Raw genomic sequence first — 20,471 nt, 5'->3', positions numbered from 1 at the left:
ACAAGAGAAAGAAAGAAAAAGAATGCACGTATAAAATAAAAGATGATGCAAAAGTGAATAAACCGCGAAGGTTCTCGCGAAGCAACGATGGAAAAACGGGAGAGAGAGAGAGAGAAAGAGAGAAGAGGAGTGCTCGAAGCGTTGCTAAAAAGAACGAATGGATCTCTCCCCTTTTCCACCCCCACCTCGTCTCTACTACTATCTCGCTTTCTCTCGCCGACTTTCTCTTCCTTCCTGTCGGTTCTCTCTCTTCTCTCTTTTCCCCCATCTCTTTTTCTCCCGTTTCACTCTCGTTTTCTCTTTATCTGCCGTTCGTTTGCCTCTCACTGCAATTAGGAAATTGCCCCGGGTATTTTCGTATTCATAGCAATGCAACCACCGCTGACATGCACCGCGCCGCGGCGCGGCGCGGCGCGGCGGTAAAAGCGCGCAATGGGTTATTTTCCATACTTTGTTCGCGAAAATGTGGCGTTCGAATTCCGCTGAAGGGCTAAATGCGGCTGGCGATGCGTTATTACCGACCCGATTGTGATCGGAGGGGGAGATGCGATTGTTTGACTTTTGCAAGTGCTTTCTGTCATATATAATGTAAGCGAGTTTATAACATTTTTGCGATGTTTGACGTGTAAAATAGATCTGGTAAATCTCATGTGAATTTCAATCTTGTGGAGATTGATAATGAGCGAGCGGCGAGAGAAGAGAATGTAATGAGATGTAACGTTGTTGCGCGCAGATATATGACAAACGTCATCCTAAATTTTTGCTGAATTAAAAACAAACAAAATATATATACGAGACGCCAAAAACGTCATTTAGTTTCTAATCCAGTTTGTTTTTTAATCGAGTTCTAGTTTTCCGGATAGAAATTGTCTAGATTTCAAATTTAGACGACGAAGAAATTAGTACATAAGTTACCGTTACTACTTAGTGGCTTTATTCTATTCTACGTCTCTCTTGTTTGAATCTCTGGGATTGTGTGTTTGTCTGTGTGTGTGTGATTCGCGGGATTACCAACAATATACAATTTCTAACATGTCGTTACCAAAGCGATACTTTCTTTGTCATTGCTTCATTTCTCCCTCATTCCTCTTCCTTGAAACTCATCTTCTCTTTAAAGAACAGCTTTTTATGTTTCGATTATTTCACGGGTTTAAAAGCTCTTTCAAGTATAATTTAAATTATAACAAAAATATATATATGATAAGAGCAAATAAGGTAAACGTGAAAGACTACGCAAGAAAATGATAATAATAATAACAATCTTCTTTAGTCTGTCAAATGGTTAGAGAATAACCACGTAATACTATCTTTTCGGTAACAACGTCATTGTTAAGCCGAGAAAATATATCGCAGCAATCCTAGCGTCATAAAGATGACACAGCAGTCGGTTCTTCTTTTTTTTTTTTATTTTTTTTTATTTTTTTTTTTTTATTTCTCTTCTGTTCTCTAGCGATGATTCTTTTACTTCCGATGAGCCAGCCGACTTTTTCTTCGGCACCCGGGGCGTTTGGTGGTGAGACGCTCGCGAAAAATGGACGTGCGCTCAGGTACTTCATTAATATTTCATTTCGTTGCTTATCGTTACCACAGTGCCGCGCCGCGGAGGCTCGCTCCGGGGCATCGTTACTCCCTCCAAGCGAGCGTGCACTAGGAGAGAGAAACGCAACACAGAGGTGGAGGAGGAGAATGGGGAGAAGGAGGAGAAGATAGAAGTGGTGACTATGTTAGGGCGCAGAGACGAGAGAGCTGACGGTAAAGAAGAAGGGACGCAGAAGAACGCTTTATTCCACAATTGGGGTGACATTCTAGAAATTTTACGTCGTGGAAACACACGTTTCGGAGACAATTGCCGAGGTTTTAGTGAGTAGTAATGACGGCGCCGCGGAAACATCCGTGAGTGAGAAACAGAAAAATAAGCGTTGAATGTGAGACAACCGCGAAAGCCGCTCGTGTGTGTGTAATGATAATTCGACCGCGTGTATATAGACGACACACGGAATTGTAACACGAAGAAAACTATAGGATGTCGAGAAAAAAAAACTGAGACTCGATTAAAAAAATTGTCTACTTGTTGGTCGTAAAAGTCAATCATCACGTGTTGAAGACTTCAAAAGATCTATTTTTTCTTCATTGATTTTTACGAGAAATTAAAAAGTTGATCAGAGCGAGATATATTCAAAAGAGACGATAGTTATAAATCACATAAAATTGTTCTTTGGGATATTGAATAAGAAGGATATTGAATGAGAAAAACCAACGGCTTTCGCGATATTTTATGTTTCTCTAACCGAGATAAGAATCTTTTGAAAAATAAATTTTCCAGCTAGAAATTATATGCGCGTTTATCGATATATATATATATATATTGTATATATATATATATATATCTTGCAGAATAATTTCAATATCAGCAAAGTTTATGTAAAAGAAAAAGGCTCTCTCTTGGAAGAAAAAACGATGGGTCACCGAAGAGAGAAGGAAGCAAAAGAAGAAGGAGACGAGAAGAAGAAGAAGAAGATGGAAGAATGAGAGAAGCGGGGACGGAAGAGCACGAAGAATCGCCACAGGCCAGGACGGATAGAGGGAGCAGAAAACGAGGGAGAACTACGGTCTGCCTTGGAGCCGCCCGGGGCGTCACGGAGCGCATTGTCTCGCTGGATATCCTCGGGCCAATATAGATCCCTCTCGTTCTCTCTCTTTCTTTTCCTCCTTCTCTCACCCTTCGCTCTCGCCCCTTCCGACCACCTCACTCACTGGGACACGAAGGTAGAGAGGACGAAGCTCGACCGCTATCTCCTCTCGTTTCCGCGCCCGCAGCAGAACGACCATGCCTCTACCCGCCACCGCTTCAAGATGGGGGTACAGAGCACAGCGCGTCTACCCCCGGGGAAAGCGTCTCTCGCGCACAACGATAGGGACGTACGTGCGAGAAGAAGAAAAGGGTATACGTACACGGGTCCTCTTTCTTCTCTCGCGTCTTCGCCCGGGGGGGCCACAACCGAAATGATTCTTGTATATATACATATACATATTAATACGTATACATGTAAGTGCATAATCGCGCGCGCGCACTGCTACGTGTGTGTGTGTATGTGTGTGTACGCGCACATGTACCACATCGCATCGCGCCGCGGCGCATTCCCCTGCATCGCCCACGGCGGGGCGCGCCACCCTCTCCTCCTCTTTCTTCTTCTTCGAACTTCGCATTCTACTTGCTCTTGATGGCATCATTTATCGCAAGAAAAATAATAAGATTAGGATAATCTGCCACCGCGGGCGTCGCCGCGCGCATCTCTCGCGAAATTTACTTTCAAAGTTCTTCATCTACTACTTTTCGTTTCGCTCTTTAAACTACTAGCGTGAGCGCGCGCGCGCACACGCTTGCTCGCGTGGAAGATAATATGTTATCGTCGTTTCGTTATCGGCGACCCTTGGTTGAAGTTGCTGTATGCGCTCTCTTCTCGTATCTTCGGACCTGAGCAACCCTCCGGGTGTCCTCGCTCGAGGACGCCGCGGGCGAGAATCGCGCGGTAGTGGGGATGGCGTCTCTTCTTGTTCTACCCGCGTAATATTATGCGCTTCTACCCCCGGGCCCAAACCGAAACGGCTCTCGCGCGAATACGTACGTGTACCGTCATATTGGCATCTGCCCGTATAGCTCCCGGCGACGCAACTTCTGCGCGCTTTTTCTTCCTCGGCTCCTCTCTCGTCGCATATTTTTCAATTGCGTGCGTTACAAGAGAAATAAGAGAAATTTGAAGCGGAATGACGATGGCGATATTGCGGCGCGATGGAAATGTCAACGGCTCCCCTGCGACCTTCGCCTAACGTGTCTCATTTTCCAACCTGTCCTTTTCCCATATTGCCATAATAATCGTATTCTCTATTTTAGCTTCACACCTGTTTCTCATTTGCTACATAATAATTTCCTGTGTGGCATAAAACTCGCGTATGTGTGTGTGTGTGTGTGTGTGTGTGTGTGTGTGCTACACCGTGGAAGGAATAGAGAAAATGAGTAAAACGGAGAAGATTAGTTTTTCGTTGCTTCTTTTTTACAGCAAAACTTTATGCGACATTGTCTTCAAATTAATTTAAATAACTTTTCACACATCAACTACGATTTTATCTACATATAATCTCGCCTTAAAGATCTTTTTGTGCCTTTTTTAAATCTCTATTTGCTAATTTTTGAAGATTACACAGCACGAGAATTAAAGAGAGTTTAAATATCACAATTACGGGCAAATAAAATATGAGATAAACTAGGTTATATATTACGACGGATCGGGTATTGCTTTTTTTCTTCTTCATTGCGTAATTCTTGATCGTTGAAGACTAACCAATATAATTTCGTATGTCGGTACAGAGATATACATGTATTATCCTACGTTCTGGCCGCATCGCCCATGGCAAAGCATAAGCTCTCTCCTTGCTCCGTATATATTCTTTCTTTTTTTTTTTTTTTTTTTTATTTCCTTCGTTTATTTCTGTCCTTCTTTTGGCCGCCTCTCTCGTACACGATGTTTCTTGACCGATCTCTTGTCAACCGCCTTAGCTTGCTTCCCCTCTAGGGTAACTTTCGTTTCGAATAAAACTTCACGGTATATCCTCCTTGTCTTCTCTTTCCCCCCACCCCTTGTTTTCTCTTCTTTTCCCTTTAAAATTATCATTTAAGGAGCATGAATAGGATGTCGCATACATATATATATACGTACTAAAACCGAGGATTTTTTCAACTTCTTTTCGGCAAGTCTGTCAATCAAAAATGTTAATATTAAAAACTAAAAAAACTTTTTAATTATTAAAAACTAAAAATAACAATAAGATTTATCAGTTGGTGTCTAAACATAACCGATCGTGTTAGTTATGTATCATATAATCGCAAATAATTAATAAGTTACTAATCAATTACACGGTTCTAAACAGGTTTGCAATTTTCCGCGCGTATAGTTTCTCTACAAATTATTATTAATTATATTACAATTATGATACACGGTAGATTTCAAATGTGGCCAATCGAATAGCTAATTGCATTGAGCAATCGCAATTGAACATCATATATTTATTTATTTAGTGATGATGATTAATATTCTGTGATCAAATAAACACTCGTAATGCTTAAATAGTATCAATGAAGAATAGACTAAATATCACAATTACGGGCAAATAAAATAAAATATGAAATAAATCACATTAAATTTATATTATCTATATTACGAAATATTTTGTATTGTTTTTTTTCTCTTATTGATAAGATAAACTCTGAAGTAATTTTTAGATAAACTGAAATAAGTTAGATAACCTGTGTGAAATAATATTTGTAATTAGGATATAATCTCTCAAAACGTAACATTATGTAATGGTGTATTAGAGGTTTTCTTGGAAAAATTTACTCACAAAAAAATTTTTATTTAAAAAGTTTATAATGTAAATTTCTTTTCTTACACATTTTGTAAATAGTAATTTAAGTATATAATTTGGCATACAGGACGATGAGAAAGCACGCATTTTTAGTATACATTATGTAAGGTTTTCATTATGTAAGAATTGGTCTTATTTTTGTAAAAAAGAAAAAAAAATAACCATTTAAAACTTTGAAGTAGAAAATCGCAATTTTTGTTTGCTTGGTGGTAGTCGAAAAAAATAAGAAATTTTTGCCAAAACGATCCTGCTATTTGCGATAATGACGGACATACAAATTAAGAATCTTTTTGAATTTTTAGTTTCAAATGACTGTGTGAGCTGAATTTACTTTCACCGCTTTTTTTTCAAGACGTCATCTTTGACTGCAGAAAGCATAATCAAAGTATTAATAAATTATGACAAAAAAATTTATTTTTGAATTATAAGATTCAAATAATAACATATAAAAGAAATTGAAAAGATTGCGTCTTGATGTTTTTCATTTTAAAAATTTCTACAAAAATGCTTCAAATTTTGGCATGTTACATGAGAAAACTTCCTTATTCCCAATTATTAAATTATTATATCAAAGACACTAAAAACGCCTTAAATATCAAATTGTTAATATTTTGTCTTACGACTAAATTAAAATAATACTCATAATTGTAACCAGATTATATTGTTACATTGCTATTGTTAGACTGTTTCAAACCAAAACGCAACAAACTTCATTGTTTGAACAATCGACTGCGTTTCGCGTCAGAAGAGAGGAACATGAGCTCATACATTCTCCACCGTGATGTTTGCAATGGGTTCGAAATTCCTCCTTAACTGTAAGAAAAAGAATTTTGTTTTAGAAAAAAAAAAAAAAGAAATGTGATTATAATAAAAAAACAAATTCGATTAGCGGATTTCACCGGAAGAAAGTACTGTATTTTTGCGTACAGATAAAAGTTGCTCCGGAAAGTAAGACTTTAAATGAGGAAATCGGCGAATATGTTGCAAGAATTTAAAAATATGAATTGTCAAGACACAATAATTCTGCTTTTGTGCGATATGTCTGTTTATGTTTAATACAATATCACGGAAATAGTCGAAGGACACGTATAAAAATAGACACAACTGCGCTGTGCAAAAGTGCGCGAATGAATTGTGTAATAATTGCGAAATTCGTAACGCGATGCGATATGAATCCTGCATGTGATATCACTTCTGACGTCGATTCACGTTCGTCGGAAAAACATCGTCTTGAGCAAATAATCGTGTAGGTATATTTATCGAAAAAGATTAACCGATGCGAAAACATCGATATGTAATTTTACAAATAACTACGTTTTAACGAGAGATATATGCTCTGACTTATCGATCTAATTGATACATAACGCTAGACGTTTACGGTATGAAATAAATTCTTGTGTTTCGAAAGCAATTAATTTTCATTTATACTGCATTCCGCGCGACGATTGTATAAACGAAATGTTCTAACGACAATGATACATATTTATTAATTCCGCAACATCATCCTGAGTTTCGTCACGATTCTCAATGTACATACTTTTTATCTCATCTTAAATTTACTAATATAGACGGACAGTGTGCGACCGATTATCTAATTATTTTAAGTAGTTTTAAATATGCAAAAATGTATAAAACTTACCAACACTGCAGCACGAAGCTGCATCTTGCTTATTTAAGCAAAGAAAATTACTCATATTACTGTCTGGTGAGTCGTCACACTTACTGGGATGAATACAATTTTCTTGAGGACATACCACCACTGTATTGACACATACTAAAAAGAGAAATCCTTTCTTATAATACTGATTATTATCAATTATCATTACGGTGTATTTTAAACAAATAATTAACTAGCAATATTATTTCAGTTGTACGCAGAAAAACTTGGAATTTTAAATATATTTACTATACGAGAATCAACAAAAGAAATTAATTTTTAATAAAACAACTAATTGAACTAATTAAACTAACTTAAAGAACTAATTAAAAATTGCTCAAATAAACTTTATTATTATTTTTGTAGTTAAACGTCAAACTTTTACACGTAGATTTATTTAATTGGTTGTTTTAATTGTACTATATTGTAAGATACAAAGTGTTTAGTTCAAAAAAAAATAACAAGAAAGAATACACTAATAAACAAATAATGTAAATTTTAATTTATAATATAAATACAGACATCTGAAAAACTAGGAGAAAATGTACTTGAGTCATTTGAATTAAGTTTTGTTGAAATATATGTACAAGATTAAGCGTCCTTGAACTACAGAAATATTAAAGTGAATCTACAATATATATCAACGCGTATTTTACATTTAAATATTTAGAGTAAAAATTTAAATGGCAAAGAACGACGTAAAGAAAACGACGTCTTGTCACATATTATCATGTTTCTACAGAAAACAGTATTGTTATTATTCTGCACAAGGTTTTATTTGACGTGAGTTTAACATGTAAAAAAAAAAAAAATGACTTACCGGTGTAAGAAAGGACGATTGCGAGAGCGACGGACACGAACGTGTAGGACCTCATTCTTTCAGCAAGTAGAAGCGTCGGAGTGGCGTGTGATTCTGACAACCGACAATTCAATGCTCACTTTCCCGCGACATGCCATTATATAAATACACCTACCTCCATTACGCGATACACACACATACGCACGCGCGCACGCACGCACGCACGCACGCACGCACGCACGACTCACATATTCGTAAGCCGAGCTTTGACATACCTCTGATTATCATCGTTATGTCATGTGATATTTGTCGGCGCTTGCCGTGATTCATCGAGTGATAAAAGTGCGCAGTGCGATCTCAGCACAGAAAACGCTGTAAACACTTTGGGGAATTTCTGAATTCTCGTTGATGGTATCCTCGTTGCATTTCGTGAAATACAATACTACCAGCATTGCGATTGTTTCGCAACTTTCTGCAACATACATATATATATATATATATTGATAAGCTTTGACTGTTGATAACAGTCAAAGGTCAGTTGAACGTACCATAACGGAGAAAGTTCAATGTAGAAGACACGTTCTTAATGTATTATATAATTTTGCAAGCATTATAGATATGGTTTATTGCTGTTAATTATCTCTGCTTTTTTTAAAAATCTTTTTGCACTATTATATTTATCTTCATCTCAACGATGCGCGCACCAAATGTATTCTCGAATTTGATTAAACACACACATTATTCTTGTACATAAGACAAAGATTACCGGTTTCACGTCTGTAGATATAAATTCGTATGGATATTCGTATTGTTCTATATTTGTAAATTTATATTCAAATTTTCAACGCTAAATATCTATTGCAATTAACGCAATAGTAAATAATTGTTTTCTTCTTTACTATTTAAAATTTCAATAACCTTCTTCCCGTTTCTCATATATAAAAAAATTTTTCTCCTTGATTTATCGAGATTAAAATTGTGATCAACTATATCTTTCACATATTAAACAAATATTGTTCCAAGTGATATATATAGAAAATTGTATAACAAGTTTATCAGTCTCGCGTTCGATCGATTTTTTTTGTCGCTCTCATTATCTGGTATCGTACATTCACATTATAGAATGAAAACATATACATTAATATTTAACCACCAGTGGAAGTTTACGCGCGCATCTTCTAAACGAGATAATTAAATCTGACAAAAGACACGCGCAAATTTTCTACGTTATTAATTCTCGGAATAACAGTTCGAGTAATGTTCTTCGGGGAATTCCATTTCCCCGTTCTTCTTCTTTATTTGCACGTAGCAAACAAGAGATCAGATGTGCGCAACAAACAGACAATAAGAAAACGTTTTTAGAAATCCAAATAAAAAAAAAAAAAAAAAAAATCTAAAATAAAAGCAAGCCCAAGCAGTCGGCTTGATGACTGAATAAACTTATTATTACTGAATTGAAATCATAGAAAAGATCAAAAAATCGAAAAACACTTTGTAAACACTCAATAAAACACTTCACATCGAGTTCATCTCCAATTGAAATTGATAAAACAAACTCTGCTTTTTTTTATGTAATCTCTGCTATAATCTAGAAACACTTGTAATGATAAAAAAACAAATCAAGATTGTTCAACATGTGTAAACAGCAAGGAGTGAAACGTTTGAACGTTTCCAAGTGTTTTTTTTTCTTCCTCTCTTTCATCTCTCCTTTTCTTTAATGATAAAAATACAATGTGCTATTAGTTGTATATATCTTGCCGCCTCATTAATCACGCAATACGTTCAAACGTTACCCCATTGAGATAATGCAAAATTCTAAGAAATGCGTGACGTGTGTTGTTTAAAGTTTTATTGGTTTCCTCCAAAGCATAATACTCATCGCTAGTTAGTTTTAGCATTTGTCTGCTCTCTTAAATAAAAACGAGCGAAGATACGTGTCCGCATTACGTCCTTGGGAAGAACATATACTTGAAGAGTCTACACCTCTTAACACATTACAGTTCGAACTTAAAAACGGAGAATAACGGAATATAATAAGTACTTACTACTGACGGGCTTCGAATGTACACGTTCTGACTAAGCCGAAATTTTTAGGGCGTAGTAAGACGGGACAAGCTAACAAAATAGCCTCGTGTCTCTATATTTAATTTCGCTAAACATTAACTCTTTTCCGAAAAACGGCTAAATTCTTTTTTTTTTTTTTTACATTTAATTCCAAGCCATTTCGGCTCAATTTACATTACACTCGTAAATTATAATTAAAAAAAAAAAAAAAAAAAAAAAACAAATTCATTGCGTCGGCAGCTCTTCCGCACATCGTCCACAGAATGGACAAGGAAAAAACAAGAACAGCCGTCGTGACGTCTACTGCCGTAAAAATTTCCCTTTTATACACCTAGTGTTAAAATCTAGATTTTTGTATGTACAAATGGATAGACTTCATCGGTACTGAGCATATAGTATAGCGCATACATTACACATTATTAATATCAGAATACTGTACACGATAGCACTTTCGTGAGAATTAAAGATTTATATTTGACTAGAAAATGAAAGAATGTCTCATTGGTGATTCGTTCAGACGAAAGTGACGCGATTTGTTAAACTCAAATTGAAAACGCAAATTACGTGTGATCTTAAATATCGTAAAAAGCAAACAAAAACCCGACGCTCTCGTTAATAACTCGATAATTGTATACAATCCTCACACTTGTTTGGCATTCGCTCCGGGGTTACAACGTACGTTATTATCGTCTTTGCTTTCGTCTGGACGAACGGATTTACGAGCGATAGATTCTGCGGGAATTCTCCGATCGCTGCTAAGTTTGCAGTTTCGGAGTGTGGATTTTTATTTTTACTTGTCGCGCATACGCGCGAAAAAAAGGAGAGAGATGGCGAGGTCCAACGCCTCTTTGAGATACACATAAAACGTCTAAAACTAACGATTGTACATTTCTGGAGAATCTGATTCGCGAGGCGTCTCTCTCATGTTCTCAGCGAGTCAGACGATCTCGAATAACGTTTTTTTTTTTCATTTTCACTTCGAAATAGTCTCAACGATGTAGCTCGTGTTATTTGAAGAGATTGACCGTCCATTTCGTATCACAGTTAATCGAGATTACTTATGCACCAGGTCGATAGTCCGCTATTACATTCTTTAGGAAAGTATAGATATCTTTGAAGGTTGGTCGCGATGTCTCGTCTCTTCTCCAACACGTGCACATCATCCGATAAACTTCCTCCGGACACATTGTTGGTTTTGGTAGAAGTACCTGAAATTGTGACAAAGAAAACACACATAAAGCGAAACAAACAAAATAGAAGAAACAATTTTATTAGCGGAGATGTCATCGATTATGAAGTCGATTGATTGACGAAATAAGATGTTTCTTTTTGGATCAATCAATAAGCTTGAAGAATGAACAAGGCAAGATATTTCTGTCGATAATGCTTACTTGCAACTCTGCTCCGTAATACATATGCTCGGCGTTTTGAATAACCTGATCGTTCGACAGATGTTGAAACGGCTTTTCTCTAGCCAGGCTCATCACCTCCCAAAGTGTCACGGCGAAAGACCATGTGCTACTCGAACACGTGTATCTGTTCTAAAATTGAAATATTATATTGTGTTTTTTATACCCCAGTTCTCTCTCTTGTTCCACTTTTATACATTTATAACGTATTTACTTTGACGAATATGTTTGAATTGTCTTTAAAAAAAATTACATTTTCAAAATCGAAGAGGACGGAGTTAACTCGATCTCTTACCAATAGAATACTTTCCCAAGGTAACCATCTGATAGGTGCGGGCGGTCTACCTCCTAAGTCGCTGTAGTCTTTCTTGTAAAGATCGCTGCACATAGCTATGTCGGTCACTTTCACGGTGTAAGAACGACCTACCAGACAATTCCTAGCTGCCAAATCCTTGTGCACCAGATTTTTCGACTCAAGGAATCTCATGCCCGAAGCTATCTGCGTTCCCATGTACAGCAGGCAGCTTTGACTGGAAGTGACAATTGAATTTTTTTTATCTCATCTCTCGCCGTATCTGGTAACGGTGGTCAAACTGCTGAATAAAAAATTGTTTCTATTTTAAAAATTTTACCTGAGAGCTTTTAGATTGCAGTTCGGCCTGAGTGTTCCCGTGAGCGGGACACTGTACTGAAGATAATGCGCGAGGTCACCGAGTTCCGTGTACTCTATGATCGTCCACGGCACTGGTTCGACGTTGCACACTCCCAAGATTCGCGCCACATTCGGATCGGACAAACACGACAGAAATCGCACTTCTCTCATCTGGTCTACCGTGTCGTTAGTTCGCATGTCATTGATGCACAGAGGTACACGGGCGACGACCAATCTGGATGCGCCGGACACAACCTCGTCCAGACCAACAGCCTCGCATATTATAGCCTGTGTACAAGTGCGTTGTATTCTTTATGATTGATGCATTTACTATTAGAAGAAAAAGTCGTTTGGTAATCACATATATATTACGTATGCGCCGTTCAGATAAATACGCAAATTACATTTCATCATTTCGCCCGCAACTGACATTAAATGCGAGTTGATTTCTAGAAACATACAACACACGTCTGTCACAATCTGCGGGCGTATATTTACACGTGTTGTGTTTTTTATCTCAAATATATGATATTCAAACCGACGAAATCGTATTTTCCCACAGTTTTTTTTCTCCACAACATTTAAATTACAGATTTTATTACGACGTATCGAAAACCGTATAGAAATATTTTGGCACACAATCTCGCGACAGAAAATTAAAAACAACAATACTTTCGTAAAATTTTTTCTCATTACAGACGCAATAATTTCTCAATATAATTTGTAAAAATTATATACCTCTCCTATATCTCTCGAGCCAAGTTTTTCTGTCGTTCGTAGGCACTGACGTGGAATATTGGTTGGCTCTATCTCCTTGCATTTGTACGGCTTGTTCATACTGGGTGCAATATTCCAACTGATGACGGGCGCCGGTACCTATTGAAAAAGAGAACCTACCGTGATTTAGTCCAGTTTATTTGTTTTTAATAAACTTCTTGAGAAGAAGAAAAAAGAAGAGAGAGAGAGAGAAGATAAATGAACACAAAGTACAGTTTGGCAACGAAAAGTCTGAAGAGAGTCTGAAGTAGCGGCGGTTCGGTCTCGCGGATGTTGTAACGTACTTTCCTTCAACCTTGCGAAAGCGCAATCAGTCAAATACATACAGTCAAATTGTACGGTGTACGACGGTACACAACTAACGTGTACCTTGTGCTTCTCCTTTGGCGCTGTGTGCCAGCGTTTCGAGTGAATTTGATCGACGTCCCTCTGATGATTGGGCGTAACCGCGATATTGAGTTTCCTAGTTGGACTGCTATAACTTTGAAGGGTCCTGTAGTGTTGGGAATGACGAGCCGGCGAGTTAGTCGGTGATGAGGCGCAGCTGGATGGACCGACCGCAGACTCCGGTCTCGCGTCCAGTCGCACATTCTCTTCCGATATTTCTATGTTTTTAAAATCCTTCGGAGATTCTGAAAAAAAAAAAAAAAAAAAAAAATACCGTTATTTTATTGATCGTCGGTGTTTGATATTTCACAAACAAATAATTTAGTTTCGTCATCAGTTTTTGGTTTTTTCCGTTTGTTTAGATTTGTGCGATAACGTTTCGACAATACGTTTCGACAATACGTTATCACTCACCGGAATTCGCTACGATCGCGTACGTGGATTTGTATTGAGGACTGACGAGCGGCGAATTAAATTGTTCCATCGTAAGTGATTCGTGCATGCTGACGTCCTCCGGCATGTCAGGTGAGGCACGATTGGCGGTTTCCGCCGTCAGCATACCGCCGGGAGTTAAATTTAGAAGAAGACCCTGTAAAACAAAAATAAAAAAAAAAAAGCAAATTTTCTCTATCACTTATTTTTCTCTGTTTCTTGAAAGAGAATTTAAAAAGTAAATGTATAAAAATTTATTTTTAATGTTTATAAAAAATATACATTTACCTTCATATTTATGGCAAAGCCAAATGGATTTTTCAACACCGTAGGTGAACTCTGCAGTTTCTGTCGTCGATTGAGAAACAGGATAATAAAGAAGACCAACAACAGCAGCAATATAATGGCGGTGAGTACGCCTATCAATACCTCCAGATATTCCTGACCCTCTCCTGGCGCTGTAACTACACAGATTTTTCAAAAATATACAGACGCACACATATTCGATCGGCATTGTTAAATGTTCTCTAATGACTAATCGCCACAAAGGGGAGATTACGTTCTCTGACGTGCATTTCCATCTACATTTTGATCGAAAATGGAAGTTTTCAAAATTAATAACGAGGATTTTGCAAAAAAATTCTTTTGTGTCAAAAAATCGTTTTGCAGATCTCGCGAACGAAAACTGAGGATTTTATTTCTCTAAAAAAAAAAACTCGTCTCTGTTATTGACTTATATTGCAAACTTTTCTTTTTTATTACGTATACCGTCTCTGTGGCCAAGTGCTCCTTAGAGCACCGTACAGCTTTACGACTGTAATATTTTTCGCAATAAGAATATAAATAGGCAAGTTTGTGTCGAACAGGTTTTTTTTGCGTGACATGATCAAGATCGGCCCCCCGGTGGCTCTTCTCCGATCAAACGCAGAAGGATAGAAAACGCGGAAAACCACGGCTGTTATAACGCCAATTTCGCGCTCGATTCGTGAAAGCGTCGTGTGTGTACTCGCTGCCAGGGACCAACGCGGATGGAAAAATCTGGATTTCAAATGACGCTTCCACACAGCGTAGGTACAGAAAAAGAAAATTGCCCGAGAGAAGCGCGGAAAACGCTTTTAATTCCCACTTTTACGCTCGTGCGTATTCCACTCTCCTCGTCGTCCTCGCGCGTATATTTCGCGTTTTTTTTACTTCTTTCGCGGTTCAGGTTTTTGTTTTTGAAGAAACAACGGATAACGGTATTAGGGGATAAAACCTCATGCGGTCGCGAGAGTCCGGCATTATGCGCGTGTATATATATAGCATTTCATGCTACGCTCGTTATTATTGCGCCCACTTTCGTCTCCCTTCTTTTATCACGCAATTTCTGGTCCTATTTTTTTTAACGTGGCACATTAATTGCCCGCACATCCGCGATCCACTCTATTTTTTTTTTTCGATCGAGGGGGGCGACGCAGACAGCAGCTTATCGTTGCTTACTCGTTGCTTTATTTCCTATCCAATGAATAGTGGTGGTGGTAAAACGTATTAGCGGATTTGGTAACGTTTCGTATTGGATGATAGGATTTCGAAACGCGCCATTTTGGCGCGCTCCGTTTTTTTCTTTGTTCGAGTCAATTGTATTTCTTTTTGCCCCGCTTTGTAATTCTTTATTTATCTTGTTTAACCTATTTGTGTATATACACCGAGGCGGGTATGCTACGAATTTTAAAAAGAGACCTGGAATACTTTCGACACTAGCTTATCGCTTTTTTTTTTTTTGTTTTTCCCGAACTTTTCAGCTCTTGTCAGGAAAATAAAGTAAAAACAAAAGAGTAGTAAAATTTGCATTTAAAAAAGTCTTTTTTGTCTTTTATCGCAAACATTTTTTAAAGCAGTTTTTTTTTTTGTACATTTTTCACGATTTTTCCTTCAATATATTTGCAAGTACATCAAGTATATATTTTTACGCAACACGTATTTATCTAATATAACAGATTACTTTGATACCCGATGAAATAAAATAATTTCACGCATGCGGTAAACTGCGGTTTTGTTGAATTCATTTCAAATAATTTCGTCGTTTTTATTTTTATAATCTTTATTCGCATTTTGAGCGGAGAAAAAATATCTGTAATCAAGAGAGAATAAGGAATAAAACCCGGGCATTTGCACAGTCTATCGCAGATATGTAATTACGAAATCGGCCGCTGCTCTCTCTCTCTCTTTGTCGGTTTTTTCGTTCTCTCGTTACCTTATTTTGCTCGTTTCTTTATGACTCTAAATCCTTCCCTTCCGCTCTGTCGAATCAGACATCGGCTAATCCGCATAAATCGATCGCACGGATATCGACGGTTGAATTATGAAAGCGCTGTTCCTTTCTTTTAGGGTTTCCACTCGCAAATTACATTAAAGAAAAAGAAAGAAAGAAAAAAAGGACAAAACAGGCTGCGCGCAAGAACTATATTAGTGAGCGCGAACACACCATCGCGCGCGCGCGCGCGCACGCGTCCTTTTGAACTCAGACTACCGTAAAGCGGACGCTCTCGGTTTACATGTTGTGTTTTTAGTTACTTTGTTTTTTTTTTAATCCTTTGTCACCCTTTCGTTCCCTTCCCACTCGCGGCGTCGTGCCATCTTTTTCAACGGTCGGTGCCGCATTTGCTCGGGCGCGCGATTTCGCGGCTGTTTTATTTTGAGAACCATTCGCGTTTCTTTTATTTATAACGGCAAACCAGGAAAGTGCTCAGTCTATTTTTTCGACGGCAGAGGAGGTTATAGAGGAAGGGATAGGATTCGCGTTGGCGACGGAGGGAGGTATATCAGAGAGTCGTAATTATGGCCGCAGTCGCGTATACCTCATTCTCTCTCTCTCTCTCTCTCTTTCTCTCCCAACATTCTCTCTTTCTGCGTCCTCATTTATCTGCTGCACTTCCTGTTATCTGTATCTTCCTCACTCTTTCCTCCGCGCGCGCACGCGTTGTGCTATAAGTTTTCTCCCACTTTTTATTCTCATCTCTCGTCCTCCCTTTCGTAACGTAATTTCCCTCTCTCTGTGTATATACGCGCTCCTCTATCTGTTCAGGCGACAAATTATTGTGTTTTTATTTATACTTGTTGTCCTTAATAGTTGCGGCACGCCTTACACCGCAGCACATTTTTGTCATACGTTTTGGGGGATATATTGTGGGGATAAGAAAAAAAAAAGCTAATGTAATTGTTCGGGATATATTGCGTGTAAGAAAAGAGTAATGTAATTGTTTCGTATTGGAAAAATGTGACTTAAATTAAAACTAAGCGTGTGCACACGTGAAAAAAAAACACACACACACACGCGCGCATTTTCCGAGAAAAATATCGCGCTTTAATATATCATCGGAAGATTTACTATCTGCTTGTAATATTCCTTTCAAATATATCTCTTATTACATATGTCTTTCCCTGTGGAGCACGTGTGTAGCACGCAGCATTTTAAATTTCCATCTGAACAAGCAATTTCTTTTCTATTTGATCAAAAGTGTATATTTAAAATTTGTTTTTTTACGATCTGGAAAACGCAACGCAAGATTTGTTGTTGGCACAAACTATCAGATATACGTAATTATACCAGGACCCGGCCACTTTTCTCTTTCTTCACTTATTCTTTTTTTTTCTCTCTCTCTCTTCCTCAAATGCGCTACCTCTTAACCCGACTAATTGTTTACGTTACGAGGAAGTTGCTACGTGAATTATAAAATGTAGCCGCATCTCTTTCTGTTTTGTGTTGGACTATGACTTCTCCTAATCATATCTTCTTGGCAAAGAATAACGGCCTCGTTTCACTAATAAAGTTAGTTGAATAAAATGTCGTTGTATTCTCTCACAAAGCGGACGGAATACGCATTTGAAAATTCAGTTAAGTTTAGCATTCTGACTCTACATCAAAATTTACTGTTTAAACATTAAAAATAAAATAAATTATCCAGTAGAACGGCGCGAATGAAGATAACACAAAAATAAATAAAACAAAAGATTAAATGTAGAACTAAGAACGTAATAAATAAAATTTTATTCTATACTGTTTCTCCTAAAGTCAAATGTTAAAAATTTTGAAGGTTTTTCTAGCATGATAAATTCATATATAAGCATATAATTAGATACACACACAAATTTCAGACTTATTTTTCTATTTGTTGTACTACATAAAATTTAAAATAGCCGATTTTTATTTTTCGACAAATTTAAATTGAATGGAAAATTTCAACTGTTTAAATTTCCATAAAAAAATATGCAGTGTGAAAGAAAACAGTAAAAAAAAATATATATATGTATAAATAACAAAATTAACGAAAAAGAATTACGGCGAATGGTTAATGAGCGATCGCTTTCACTCGTGATTATTCATGCAGCATTGCATCTGCTCAATAATTAAAGACGAAATTAATTTTGAACTTAGTTATAAATTGTTTTTTTTTTTTTTTTTTAAGTTTGAAAAGTAGGTCGCAAATATTTAAAACAAGCGCGAATAAATAAAACATTATTATGCAATTAAGTGAGAGACGTTGGCAAGACCGATGAGCAAATAAAATGTGAAATAATATTAAATGTATGAAGCGCTCTCGCAAATCCGTCTACTTGGAAAGCATGCGGTACGAGAAATGAAAAGTTTTCTAGTGCCCGGCACTTAATTAGAACGAGATTGATACGAATTAAATGCCACTCTCGGCGAGTTACTTACTCGTTTGTAAGTTGAGATCCACTTCGGGGTTGACTGGAATTCCTTGGTTACTAAACTCGGACGGTGCTTCTTCCGTACTGTTTTCGTAAGGATTTGCTGAAAGTAGAAAATAGTTGTAACTAATTAGAATCCATGACAAGTACCGCGAGATTTCTGCAACGGGTTCGCATAGGATGTGAATAGTTTTCAATAATATATAGTTTCCGTGAGTTATACGTCAAAACTTCCGAGAGAAGTCTCTACCGTTGTGTGTGTGTATGTGTGTGTGTGTTGTTCAATTTATGTAAAAATTAAAGCGCCATTTACACGATTACAGATACGTTGTAGTTAACGCGTCACACTTAGAGAAAATAATAGCAAATAACCAGCGGATGGCTGTTTAAATACAAAATATAAGCGTGTTTTATTTAATTTCGCCGAAAGAGACAGAGAGTCGGGAGAGATAAAATAAAAAAAATGTTTTTTGATATCGACCGTATATACGCGTATATATATGTCCGCGGAATATTACACATTTCGCGCACATATTCACGTAAGAATTTAAATGGGATTATCGTGCCCGCGCTGTTGACATCGTTAACTCAAACGGTCATTAGTGTGATAAAATTGGAGAAATATACCGCGGCTTGGTTATTTGAGACAACTACGTGACGGTTATTAAAAAAAAGGTAATTGAAGTCGGCAAATACATGCGAAATAGAGAAACGGAGGGGATAATCCGGCGGACATTATAACTTCGTTCGTTACAAGATTTCTTGAAGCATTACGGATCCGCGAATTACGGTTAAGTAGTACAAGCTTGTGGCTATTTGTATGTAAGTTCTTCCCGTCGTTTAGATCGACGTATTTAGGTCGGGTAACGTACAAGAGAGAGAGACGTCTCGGAAAACCCGCGAAAACTTGAAAAAGAACGTGACAAATTGTTTCCGGCGTTTTCCGGCGGGAGAAGAAAACAATGGGTGAAAAAACTCAAAGAAAATTATCGTTGCTAAAAGCAAGAAAATATATATATATATATCGCAGAGACGCTCACTTGCATCAAATGTCACCTCGCTGATTATGATCCATCGCGCGGCGAAGTAGAGTTGGAGCTTGAGAAATCTTCCGCGTCGCTCGTGAAGACCGATTGAAACGTTTCGAGCGTTTTCCAGCAGAAGATCGGGTATGTAAGAATAAAGCACGGGCTCGTCTTCGTAGGTCTCGCCGTCGGTGCTGAACCATATTTCCGCTTTCGAAAATACCTGTTATAACAGACTCGCTCTGAGGAAACTCGCTCTCGTCTAACGAAAATTAGCTCGAAATGAAGCAAGTAAGATCCAACGCGATGTGTTTGTGAAACGAGCGGGTAATATTTTTCTAAATGATAACATGCTAAATCGTAATTAAAAAGATGTAGCGCGTCCTTCTCGTGGCACAGATCTCAATGAGATGTTCTACTTTTACAAATTTTCTCTATCTTCCCTGCGAGAGAAAAAAATTCTACTATTTTCGTACAGAATGCATTTTCTCTCTCCCGTGAAAATATGGAGACTCGCGACGTAAACTTCTTGTCTTCTTATTTTTGCGTGGTTACATTCAGTTTTATTGTACGGTCGATGCACTTTGATACAGGTAAAAACTTCTTTGTGTTGCGGAGCGTGTCAGGACATTGACATCAAAGGAGAATACACACGTTACGAGGCGATAACTGTCGCCACGTATAATCGATAAATCGTTAATCATGTCGTTTATATAATGCGCGTTATAAACTGGTATCGGCATTTGTAATGCGGATGATACAATATTTCTGCCACGGATATTTTGTTCCATTTTCAAGAGTATTATTGACAGTATTAAATGGACACATTTTCATAGTTATGTAGAACGCAATTAGTTCGTTCTAAAAGGTTTTGTGTCACACATCATCTTTTCCGTTTCTATCACAATCAAAATTATATATATGTTCATACACTTGGGAAAATAGAAAAAAAAAAATAAAGCACGAAAGCGCGCGGATTGAAAATTACCTGAACATTTCGTGAGAAATAATTGTTGGTGTAGATGTGCACCGCGTCGAAGACCAATATGGCTTCAAACTCGAAAATGAGCTCCACGAAGTCCTTGAAGATGTCACGAAGCCAAGCAACCCAACCTGTGCCTGCAATCAAAGGAAGTTAGAACGTTACACGCAAAAACAC

General features: G+C 37.5%; 2 protein-coding genes across 3 annotated transcripts in view; both read right to left on the bottom strand.

The window, feature by feature from the left end:
- Window positions 1–6,063: 6,063 nt before the first annotated feature.
- On the bottom strand, window positions 6,064–8,025 carry LOC109854095. The gene is made up of 3 exons (XM_020426861.1): window positions 7,899–8,025; window positions 7,061–7,195; window positions 6,064–6,234 (listed from the first exon to the last, which is right to left on the bottom strand). The coding sequence occupies exons 1-3, from the start codon at window positions 7,951–7,953 to the stop codon at window positions 6,110–6,112; spliced, it is 315 nt and encodes a 104-aa protein (XP_020282450.1). The 5' UTR covers window positions 7,954–8,025; the 3' UTR covers window positions 6,064–6,109.
- Window positions 8,026–9,709: 1,684 nt separating this feature from the next.
- The window catches only part of LOC109854107 (discoidin domain-containing receptor 2-like), a 79,502-nt gene continuing 68,740 nt past the window's right edge, over window positions 9,710–20,471 (bottom strand). The window contains exons 7-17 of one of the 2 annotated variants that reach the window (XM_020426890.1): window positions 20,301–20,431; window positions 19,328–19,535; window positions 18,295–18,390; window positions 13,887–14,062; window positions 13,581–13,755; window positions 13,149–13,411; window positions 12,741–12,878; window positions 11,983–12,290; window positions 11,646–11,880; window positions 11,333–11,482; window positions 9,710–11,149 (exon numbers count right to left, since the gene is read on the bottom strand). In XM_020426890.1, coding sequence (XP_020282479.1) covers window positions 11,000–11,149; window positions 11,333–11,482; window positions 11,646–11,880; window positions 11,983–12,290; window positions 12,741–12,878; window positions 13,149–13,411; window positions 13,581–13,755; window positions 13,887–14,062; window positions 18,295–18,390; window positions 19,328–19,535; window positions 20,301–20,431 — 2,030 coding nt within the window. In that variant the 3' untranslated portion in view covers window positions 9,710–10,999. Of the gene's footprint in view, window positions 11,150–11,332; window positions 11,483–11,645; window positions 11,881–11,982; window positions 12,291–12,740; window positions 12,879–13,148; window positions 13,412–13,580; window positions 13,756–13,886; window positions 14,063–18,294; window positions 18,391–19,327; window positions 19,536–20,300; window positions 20,432–20,471 lie in introns of those variants that run through there. The other variant, XM_020426891.1, reaches the window with a different exon arrangement.

This window comes from Pseudomyrmex gracilis, unplaced genomic scaffold, assembly GCF_002006095.1.
Source record: "Pseudomyrmex gracilis isolate BER0280 unplaced genomic scaffold, ASM200609v1 scaffold_59, whole genome shotgun sequence".
In the NCBI taxonomy this organism is placed as follows: Eukaryota; Metazoa; Arthropoda; class Insecta; order Hymenoptera; family Formicidae; genus Pseudomyrmex; species Pseudomyrmex gracilis.
The sequence above is the reverse complement of the archived record's forward strand: the minus strand, read 5'-3'. Positions and strand labels throughout refer to the sequence as shown.

Bases quoted from the DNA above. Each gene is read 5' to 3' on its own strand.
- LOC109854095 (XM_020426861.1), bottom strand. From the start codon at position 7,953: ATGAGGTCCTACACGTTCGTGTCCGTCGCTCTCGCAATCGTCCTTTCT. The intron at 7,196-7,898 runs GTAAGTCATTTT...TTCTCTTTTTAG, and splicing joins AATCGTCCTTTCTTACACCG to TATGTGTCAATACAGTGGTG. The intron at 6,235-7,060 runs GTAAGTTTTATA...TTTTTCTTACAG, and splicing joins AGCTTCGTGCTGCAGTGTTG to TTAAGGAGGAATTTCGAACC.